The sequence below is a fragment of the Pundamilia nyererei genome, unplaced genomic scaffold (assembly GCF_000239375.1).
Source record: "Pundamilia nyererei isolate P.nyererei 1_Seehausen unplaced genomic scaffold, PunNye1.0 scaffold00055, whole genome shotgun sequence".
Taxonomy (NCBI): Eukaryota; Metazoa; Chordata; class Actinopteri; order Cichliformes; family Cichlidae; genus Pundamilia; species Pundamilia nyererei.
Genome location: NW_005187456.1, coordinates 1116193 through 1127336, shown reverse-complemented (window position 1 = coordinate 1127336; position 11144 = coordinate 1116193). Strand labels below are relative to the sequence as shown.

The window sequence follows — 11144 nt, the reverse complement described above, 5'->3', positions numbered from 1 at the left end:
GTACAAAGACGTAGTATAATTTGTCACAAAATACAAGAGTGGACGCCCCACGTTCCTGATAAGTGGAAGTTATGCAAATCTTAATTTCAAGTAAAACACAAATACAATTAAACATTAATGCATAAAACTGTTTAAGTACTCAGTGTTATATACACATGACCGATTTCCCCCATATATTGATTAATATGAAATAACTTTGTGTTTACAGGCAGTCGTTTAATTTTAATGTTGAAGATTAAAAAAATATATATTTATGTTCACACATCTTACCCCACCCACCACACACAAAAGATGGGAAAAAACTACAAAAACTATTACAATTATTAAAAATAAAAAATTTATAAATAGAAAATGTAAGCCAGGTTTGTTTTTTTTTTTGCTTGAGGTGTTAAGGTCCAGCAGCACACTAGGACAAGAGTAGAGCCTAACCTTTCGTTTTATTTTAGCGAACTGCAAAGGCAACACTTATTTTTAATGTATTTATTTTTACACCCTTCTCCTCAGTTCATTTCACCAGCTCTTTATTTTTTTACCAGCTTTAAAAAAAAAAAATATTGGTTATGACTTAGGTTGGCAGACATTTCAGCTGTATTTAAGTTTACTTCATATGACAGATTATGGCGTGACGGTGTAACCCCTGCTGACAGCAGTACGTGTATCCATCACTGATATGTCTTAATTCACCTTTCCAATCGAATTGTGATGTCTCGCCTCAAACCGCAAATCAGCATGTCAGCTAGTTGTGTCAGGAGTTTTATTGTACACCTTAAACAAAAAAGAAGCCGACTTTGAAAATAGGGAGAATCTAAAATATTTATTAAGCAGTGCATTTTTCTTCCCCACGGACACTGAAGTTTTGTAATTGATTTTCATTATGTTGGAGGAAAACCTCTACACGTTATGGTCCTGTTGCACGTGCCCCCCTGCTGAACTGATTTATGAGCTTGATAATCAGCAACTGAAGGTTTTGCTTTAAGACCTTTCATACGTACAAATAGGGCGCTGCAGTGACATTAAGTATATATATATATGTGTGTGTGTGTGTGTGTGTGTGAGAGAGAAAGAGACTTTTCAAGATTAGCAGTTATAGGCACCCATATTATTGTCGCTTGTTGTGTCAAATGTATTTTTATGGGAATTGTAAATTCACACACACAAAAACATCCACCCACGACCACGTGTGTATACCGACTGTGCTCTTTATTAAATAAATAAATTATTCCCTTCTCCAAAGAGAGCTTCTGGAAATCCATAAAACACAGGAGAGTAGTGAGTGCATTGTTTATGATTTCTCCAAGGGCCCCTGATTTACGCTCACCACATTAAGCAGCACATTGGGTTTAATATAATTTACACACTTAGAAATTCATAAAACAAATGTCTCACTTTGGTGGTAAAGCACTGGTTGCTAGTTGGCTATAAATATTTTGCTTTGATCGTGGCAATTTAAGGACATTACATATCCTGGTCACTGGCACGTAGTTTCCCCATTTCTAACATGAATCCTATTATAAAATGATTAAAAGGAAATACATTTTAAAAAGTAATAAATAAATGGAGTTTGGGATTTGTTGAATCGGTGTAGGAATGGGTTAATTTTTATTTACTTATAGTTTCCAAATAACCCAAAGCTGTCGATGCCTCAGACAGAAGAGGGGGGCGTCTTACTGCTCTCTCGCTCTCTCTTATTCTCTCTCTCTCGCTCGCTCTTTCTCTCTCGCTCCCTCTAAAACAAAGACGCTTTGTCATAAACAGGGTTATTTTACCAAAAGGAGTCAAGAGGGCAACATATGTGGTCTTAACAGGTCAGAGGTCAAACATGCATGAAACACAAGGTCAAGCAAGCCACACAAGTAACCTTGCAATGTGTCAACATATTGATACTGTCAGACAACGGAGAGGAGAAATATGCCTTTGGCATCCATTATAACACACGGGCAGAGCGCCCCTTGCGCGATCGGGATTGTTGGGTTTAATGTTATAAACCCGTCAGATGGCTTTTTCTTTTTTTTGTATTTTTGTCAGCTGTAACTGTAGATTGTGTGTGTAATATTTCACGTGATTTATTTGTTACGTGTGTGAGCATAGCGAGTATTGGTACTTCTAAAACCTGTTGAAATACTAGTCTGTGGGGGATTTTGAATAGGTTGGAGGCTTTTTCTTTTCCAGGCAGAAGGGAAAACCCACAGCCTCTTGATGATTGATTTTTTTTCTCAAAATTTTCTTTCTCCTTTCCCCTATCTGGGGAAGGTTTTTGTGTGTTTTTTTTCTTCAGAGAAATAAAGAACTTCTTATAGGGGTCGGCAGACGTGACTTTGAACTTGGATCAGCTCCTGCGTTTCCTGTGGTGCGAGTTGAAATAGACTTGGAAGAATGGCATACAACGCTCAGCCTGTCCCACTCAGAGCTAGGAGACACAATTAAAAAAAAAAAAAAAGTTTTTAAAACGTTTCCCTGGTCTTCACCATTATTTGTCGTCTAGAGTGCACCGGAGAAGCTGAGACAGGCAGAAAGCTGTGTTGTGTGACGGAACCGCAGAGCTTGTGGGATATTTTTGGGGGGTGAAAATGTAAGTAAACTTCCTTTGACTTGCATGTGAATAAGCAGCTTTGGTGCACGGCCTGTGTATTTATGTGGCTACAGATTCAGTGTGTGTTTGTTGTGGGAAGGTGTCAGTAAATAATTCACAGAAGTATTTTGGAGTATTTGACTTCTATCTGTCTGGCTGCGTGGGACACCAAAAAGGGGGAAAATGAAAGAAGAACAAGAAATCCAATGTAGACATTACTGTGCTAACGTGGGGCAAAAAAATCGACTTTTTTTTTCTTACAAAAACACACCATATGTCACTATCAACACATCCTACTTTATGGTCGAAAATGCGTCACTGACAGTTCAACACAACCTCTACCTTATAGGTCACTAAGGGTTAACTTTCACCTTAGCCCAGTTCACCGCTGTAACATGTAACTTAATTGGTGTGGTAAAGTGAGAACCACCAACGAAGCAGAACTAGCGACATATACAACCACTAAAGAAACCGTCAGCCACCACTGACGGCTGCCCGGGTGAGACCTGGAGAACCACTAAAGGCCCAGTTGTGGTTGTACAACCAGTGGAAAACCACTGGACTCCATATGGAGCCACACATGCTTTTTCAGCTGTCATGAATTAAGTGACTCGAACTTTATTTATTTTTTTCTGGTAAGGATGGATAGATGGTTTTTTTTGCCTTCACTGAGATGATATGACTGTATAGCGTTGTGGTTAATTGACAATTTATTTTTGATGTCAGTTTCTGTAAATTAAATACAACATCAGCGCTTTTTAAAAACAGGGATACAGTAAAACACAGACCACTTACGTCACATCTACAAAACTACCTAATCAATACCTTAATCCATTATGTCAACTCTTACTTTTTACAATCTTCACTATTTCTCATCAAATGCTGTGTTTGTATCCTTCATACTACAACTTCCCTCAGAATATAAACAACAAAAACAGCTCTCCTCTCTCTTGTCGTGATCCTTTCGCCCGCACACCTCCCAAATCTTCTCCTAAAAGTAGGCGGTAATTATTAGTGGAAAATGGCGTTGCGCTATTAAGTCGCCAAAGCGCTACCTGCTATTGGAGGGGCACCTGGGATTGATGAGGCGCGGCGGCCAATGAGACTGCGAGGAATGAATGAACGCTCTCCAGTTAAAGGGGGCGGAAGAGGAGGTAGAGCCAGTCCACGGAGAAACAGGGACCCTCCGCGATAAACACGGGCAAAGCCAGAGAAATAAATACGTGCGCGTTTGGGAACGGCGTTTTTTGAGATGCCCCAGCTACTGTCTCTCTGCTGTATGCAGAAGGCACCTAGTACGATAATTATTTAATTCTTCGAGTCGATTTTAACGCAAAAAAACCCAAAACAAAACAAAAAAACTGCCGTAGTCAAGAGAAGAGGACACGAGGAAACTCTTGGATTTTTAAGTCACAAGTAAACTAGAAGTAAATTCAGTGTTCGATAAGCCGAGATTCCCTCTTTTATTTTTTTTTTTAAATTTTTTAAATTTTTCTTTTCTTTTCTTTTTTTCAACTCTTGAGCGGAGCAGCGCTTTGAAACACGCCTGATATGTTGTTTCCAAGGCTGGAAGTTCAATCGTCGCGTGCCAGCACCGAGATTTGATTTTTCTGTCTTCTTCTTTTACTAATTTGCTGTAGCTTCGAGCTCTGTGCTGGTGTTTTATATTAAAAAAAAGAAGAAAAAAAAGAAATCGCTTTGAAGACATAATGCTACTGGATGCTGGTCACCAGTTCCCAGGACTCGGAGTGGGCTCGTTTGCCAGGCATCACTCAGCCAGCGAGATGCAGGAGAGAGACTTGAGTTTGGCACAGAATAGCTTTGTTGACTCTGCACACATGGGTGCGTTTAAGCTGAACCATGATCTCTCCCCAGGACAGAGCTCTGCCTTCACCACCCAGGCGCCGGGCTACCCCGCAGCGGCTCTGGGGGCTCACGCCGCCCATGTCACCTCGTATGCAAGCTCCCCTTTCAACTCCACCAGGGACTTTCTCTTTCGTAGTCGCGGCTTCGGAGAATCCTCTCCGGCGAGTAGCCAACACACTATTTTTGGCCCCACGGCGGGATCCCTTCATCACTCCCACACAGACACTCAAGGCCACATTCTGTTCCCCGGGATCCACGACCAGCATGGGTCCCACGGATCCCCGAACGTCCTGAATGGGCAAATGAGGCTTGGACTACCCGGCGAAGTTTTCGGACGCTCCGACCAATACCACCAGGTTTCCAGTCCGAGGACCGACCCGTATTCGGCCGCGCAGCTCCACAACCAGTACGGCTCCATGAATATGAACATGGGGATGAACATGGCAGCCCACCACCACCCCGGTGCCTTTTTCCGTTACATGAGGCAGCAGTGCATCAAGCAGGAGCTCATCTGCAAGTGGATCGACCCCGAGCAGCTCAGCAACCCCAAAAAGTGTTGCAATAAAACTTTTAGCACCATGCACGAGTTGGTCACTCACGTCTCAGTGGAGCACGTCGGTGGTCCGGAGCAGACCAACCACATCTGCTTCTGGGAGGATTGCTCCCGGGAGAGCAAACCGTTCAAGGCAAAATACAAACTGGTCAACCACATTCGGGTGCACACTGGAGAAAAGCCTTTCCCCTGCCCCTTCCCTGGCTGCGGGAAGGTCTTCGCACGGTCGGAAAACTTGAAGATACACAAGAGGACGCATACAGGTAATTAAAATAATAATGCAAATAATAACGATCGCGCAAGCTTTATTTGATATAAAATTGTTTTATTTAAATAGTAAGCCCGGTGTGGGTGCTGTCACCGAGCGTACCCGAGGATTTATTTCGCTGTTGTAAATGCGTGTCTTGCCAAGACAAACACACATTAAGATCTAATTACCAGCGGGTATTTTAGGCTGCTAAAGTAGTATTCCAGGATCACATCCAGGGCAGAGAGGGAGAGAGGGGGGGAGAAGAGAAGAGAGAACAAATGCGTTTAAAATGGTGGGGATACTTTATTTCTTCGTTACACGGCTACTCTGGGCCCGTTCGAACTCTTCTTCTGGTGCTTTAAAAACGCACAGAAGGCAGTTTAGTTGGCTCTCTGGGAGATTTAATGTTCAGGCTAAACTTTAGAAATGGGTCAAAGGGAATAGAGAGAGCGCGTTGCGTGCGTCCTAGAGCAGCCAGCCTCGTAGTAAAATCACACCAGCTCATTCATGATACTCTCTGCGTGTATGTATGTGTGTATTTCGCGTCTCCTCAACCTCATCCACCCTTTTCCATATAGGTTTTTCTCCTTGTGTCCTTATTAAATATTTGTATTTAGCTCTGAAACGATTTGCACTTGGTGTTTGCTCGGGGGTTGTGTGTAGATTTAGCCGAGCACAGTAGCAGCAATGCTGCCAGGAATGCCTTTTGTTTTCCCATGCGCCTCTCTCATATGTGTTGAGGTGCTAGACAGGGCCATTACCAGCCTCTCACATTTTGACTTATTTTCTAGGAAATACATTACGGTGCCGTGCCATGAAATTGGCCACGTGCTAATTAGATTTTTATTGTCTCCCGGCAAATGATATGCCTTCTGCAGGCCTACTGAGGACGGCCTCGTCGTCTTTCTCCCACCCCCTTCCAATCACTATGCGCATTATTTAGGCTAAATAAGACGTTGCAGCACCCCCACTTCGTTTTAAAAGACGCTTGAAACTTTGTCACAATTGTTACGGCTAAACGTGTTGCTTTTAACCCTGCGTTTTATTTACATTTTTTTAATGGATGGCATCAGCAATACTCTGCACTCAACTTTTACAACAGACTGGTTCTGCACAAGCTCTTGTTGTTACACACTTCAGCCTGAGGCAGTCTCAAAAACATCTTTTCTTTTCTTTATTTCTTTCTTGCAGGAGAGAAACCGTTCCAGTGTGAGTTTGAGGGATGCGACAGAAGATTTGCAAACAGCAGCGACCGAAAGAAACACATGCACGTTCACACGTCGGACAAGCCATATCTCTGCAAAATGTGCGACAAGTCTTACACACATCCCAGCTCTCTACGAAAACACATGAAGGTAAGTAAGGCGTTGAGGGAAGTGTGTGTGTTCTTCTATTTTTTTTAAATATTTTTGTACAGTCTAATACCAGGTGGTTTTTAGAATTTATGGTGTGTGGGGTTTTTTATGTTTTTTTTTTGTTTAACGTGTAAATCAGAAAATAAATATGTATTTTTTTTCTTTTCTTTTTTCTTATTTCTTTTTTTTTTAGGTCCACGAATCCTCTCCACCAGCGTCAGACTCATCACCAGCAGCCAGCTCTGGTTACGAATCATCCACACCTCCAGGGCTGGTGTCACCCACCACGGAGACTCAAAGCAACACCACCCTTTCCCCAGCCTCAGCTGTGCACAACACCACCAACCACAGTGGCCTGTCCTCCAATTTCAGTGAATGGTATGTTTAGGACTACGCTGAAATGAAGCAACACACACTCGTTTCACTGAGTTTTGGGACATGTGCACACAGGAGGCACACGAACACTTCTTTATTTTTTAATCTTATTATTTTGGATTTACCAGGGAAGATGATGATTACCAACAGAGGAAAAATATGTATAATATTTGAGGTGTATTTCATATAATGTAAATAATCACTAAAAGCCCAAATTCCATTTGGTTGTGATAGTTCGTCTGTCTTTGGTGTGTTGATGTTCCTTCAATGGTAGCTATTTCTCTTAACTGGACCTTTTAGTGCACACATTACAATAAAATTGTACTATAATGTTGAATATTGTGATCCTAAGGCAAATTGATTGTACTATACTAAACATCTATAAACTGGAAAGAGTGCCAAAGTTAACATTTAACTCAAACAGACCACAATATTATGCTTGTGAATGTATATTTTAGTTTGCTGGGCTTAACTTGTGATGTTTTGTGCTTTGCAAATTGGAATTGTGAAACACTATCTGGAAGATTGTGAGGACAATAAACGTTGTGCCGTTCGATTTTTTTTCTTTCCTGTAACTACACCCTTCCTTTTGTAAATATCAGCTGCCATATTTATCCATTTGTAATTAAATTATGGTATTTACTTGCTACAGATGAAACAGTATTTATAAAGAATGTTTCTTTACTATAAATATGTACAATTACGAGCTAAACATGGGCAGTTGTTTCGTTATGTGCTTTTGTTCAAAGTTTTAAGAGGTGTTTTCTTCCTTATTGTGATAAGAATTTTACTGCATACAAATATAATAAAAGGTGTTGCAAGTGCTAAATACCCTTTTGCCTTTCCTCCTTTTTACGCTGCTGGGTGCTTGGTGCAGTTTGTAGTGAGTTACACGCAGTTTGGGATTTAGTCTGGTTTGGAATGGGTCAGAGAAGTTTTATGACTTCACAATTTTTTATTTTTTTTTCTAAACTAGTCATTATCTCCCTTCTAAATGTCCATGCTGTCAACTCTTTTCTTTTCGGTGAGGAAAAGGCATCGTGGAAATCATGCTGTCAGGCCCTTAAGACAATGGGGCTGTGGAGATAAATAAGAAGTCCCGGAATTAAAAGTGGCCTGTGTGCGCACACAGTCTGAATTTTCTGAAAGCCAAACTATTTGAAATAATGAATTTAATTTCTAACTTTTTAAAAAAAGAATGCTTCAATTCGTACATTAGTTTTATTTTAATTAAAGAGGAAAACAAAGCAAACTACGCAATTTAACTTCTGCGCACGTGAACGCAACAAAATGCGTGCGAAAGCTGTACGGTTCGCGCAGGCGTGTGGGGGGAGCAAAAGCTTTTCTTCTCCGTACATCATTGTCTTATCCCTTTTAAAAAAATTCCCAAACCAGGTGCGGGGATTTTTATTTGAAAATAGAAACTGTAAATATAACCCACCCTCCCTCCCCCCACGCTGGACACTTCACTGGACAGGAGTTTAGTGCAGCCGTGAAGCAGCCGTGAACTTGAACTTGACACAGCTTTAGTTGTTTTCTGGGAGCTCATCTTGGTGCTCTGGTTTCAGCCTGTTCTTGGGGATGACCATGTGTTTCCCGTAGTCCTGCTATTAATATAGATGGTTTTTAGTGCTCGGATGTGAAGGTTTGTGTTGCTGCTGTTAAACTTAACGACTCAGATTAATATCAGTGTCACCTTGCAGCCTGTTTACACCCCAAGGGCTAAATGTCACCGTCTGAGGCCACGACAAGTGCTTGTCTAGTGGCGTGACGCTTTGAGAGACGCCGGCCTCTGCTGTATTGCGCATGCTTACCAGAACGAGCTGCTGTCATTATTTTTACATGAGTCGTGCTTCATGGATGTTGAGCAAAGAAAAACGCGAAGTGGGACTCGTTATCTTTTCCAGACCGCTGTAGCAGCAAGTGGCACTCTGTCTTCTTGAGCTGTTAGCAAACACTGAGTTAGTGCTCACGTTTCTTGGCTCTCGGAGTGATGTGGTTAATGAAAAGATTGTGGATCCTCCGGGAAGTCAGGCTGATTACGACCAGACAATATTAACTAAAAGCTGTTAGAACCTTATAAAAATATGTTTTTATTTCTCCCCACCCCCTCCTCTCTCTTTGTCTCGCTCACTTTTACAATTCTTTAATACATCTGAGTTTTGTTAGACTCCTTTCCGCCTCACATACTTGGATTATGTGCCAATCAAGAGCGCAAACTTGAATTTGGTGCTGTTTTATCATTGTGGCAGAGATGGACGAAAGAATTATTAGTTGTGGATTTTTTTCACAGTATTTAGCACTTGAAATCACCTCCTAATGGCCTTTTTAGTGGCTGGCCCGGTGACCTCCTCGCATGAGGAAGGTATGACCTGTGGGGAGTGGGAAAGGTCAGCTCCACACAGTGTGTCGATGTCGGTTCCTGTTCGGCTCCTGCTGTGCTGATATTGATCCGCAGAGAAGGAAGCGGGTTTTTTTCCCTTCTCACATCTCTTTGTAGGCTACATTGTGTTCTGTTAGGATAATACTGTAGTGTATACTGTAAAGGCACACTCGACTTGCCTCACTAGGGCCCTTACATATAGGTCTGTTAAAGTCTTGTGATGTTTCACTCCACAACGTGTTATGCGTCGTCTCGTCTCTCTTTATAGTTACTGTACTGTATATAACAGAGATGACAAAAAGGTTTACTTTGACTTTGACAAAGTGTCACTTTTGCGGTCAGACTATATGCGGACAGCAGAGGTGAAACCTGTTAATATGCATTAAAAAATGCAAAAATTAAAATAAATAAATAAAAATTGGACGACTATTTGGGGGTGATGTTTAATTTCCGAGATGGAGAATACAAATTGGATTTTAAACTGCTACTGAGACCCTGATTGCTAGACCATCGTCGCCTTTGCGACCAACATGTCAGTAAAATAAAATCAGCTTGGAAACAACAGGTTTCACTCACATTATAGGCTACTTTAAATAATGGCTTCTTTAACAGACAGCGTATTGCGCATTTATAGAATACAGTAGATAACGAAATAGGAAAAAAAAATGGCATGTGTATTTTTCGCCTTTATTATGCTACTTAGGATACTATTGCACCCAACTTTATTTGTCATTTCTCAGGGAGAATGGGGATAGTATTACACTCAGTTAGGGAATTGTGAATGATGTCCTCGGTCATAATTAGGGACGTGTTTACGGCAAACAACTATTAGGTACAGCGTTTGACTCGAGAATATCTCAATTCAGCTGCACCGGAGTTGCAGTTCAAGATGTGAGCTAATAGGGAATCTGCTGACTGGAGCTGGTTTGAAGTTTGAGTAACAGAGGGAGGCAGCTCTGGATGGGACCGTGGGCCTCCTGGGAATTAAACCAAGTCGTAACGCGCGTGTCTTGAGCTGCTGTAGTTTGTTGGGTTTGCAACCACAGCAACACATGAGACGCGTCGTTCATTGGTGATTTCAGGTGCGCGCGCTCTCTCTCTCTCTCTCTCTCTCTCTCTCTCTCTCTCTCTCTCTCTCTCTCTCTCTAATACACGCTAAGTGTCCACGGTTTGCTTTCAGCCAGTATAAATATGTACGTGAAGGTGCTTTATTGTAACACGTGTGGCTGTGTGTGTGTGTTTATTTCTGGTTAGAGGTCTTGTGGGGGGAAAAACGAAATAAATAAAAAATTAAAGTAACAGCAGGCCCATCGGTTATTACCACAGCATAAATTATTGTTCTTTGTCATTCATAATTCATATTCATGGCACCCTTTGCTTGCTTGTTTTTTTGTTTGTTTTAGTTTAATGTCGAGCATTTTGTCCATGTATTTGTAGCGAAGGCTGCGGACAGAGCTACACCTGTTTTACCTTCCCCTGATCAGACAGGCAGCCAGCGTGAGGGTAAATAAAACGGATCCGGTTTACTTTGAGATATCAAACGTCACGATGCACATTATGAACGCGGTAATGATGCAGAGCACTGAGGGGCAGTGGGTGGATTAGTGAGGGTTTTTTTTTTCCACACTGACCGACGAAAGGTAATAAGAGAATCTTATAAAATAAAGGTTTCAGCCTGTACAGGTTTAACAGCCATCGATAAGGGTGGAATGAATAAATAAATGCTACTTTAGATCTTCACCTCAGCAATGCCATATGTTTCTATTATTTATGGACTTTGATTTTTTTTTTTT

General features: G+C 41.5%; 1 protein-coding gene across 1 annotated transcript; it reads left to right on the top strand.

Moving 5' to 3' along the window:
• The first annotated feature begins 3708 nt into the window (after window positions 1–3708).
• Window positions 3709–7799, top strand: zic2a (zic family member 2 (odd-paired homolog, Drosophila), a). The gene is made up of 3 exons (XM_005733792.2): window positions 3709–5251; window positions 6430–6593; window positions 6787–7799. Exons 1-3 carry the CDS (start codon window positions 4279–4281, stop codon window positions 6979–6981), a joined length of 1332 nt encoding a protein of 443 aa, XP_005733849.1. The 5' UTR covers window positions 3709–4278; the 3' UTR covers window positions 6982–7799.
• Window positions 7800–11144: the final 3345 nt, after the last annotated feature.

Bases quoted from the DNA above. Each gene is read 5' to 3' on its own strand.
- zic2a (XM_005733792.2), top strand. From the start codon at position 4,279: ATGCTACTGGATGCTGGTCACCAGTTCCCAGGACTCGGAGTGGGCTCG. The intron at 5,252-6,429 runs GTAATTAAAATA...TCTTTCTTGCAG, and splicing joins ACACAAGAGGACGCATACAG to GAGAGAAACCGTTCCAGTGT. The intron at 6,594-6,786 runs GTAAGTAAGGCG...TTTTTTTTTTAG, and splicing joins CTCTACGAAAACACATGAAG to GTCCACGAATCCTCTCCACC.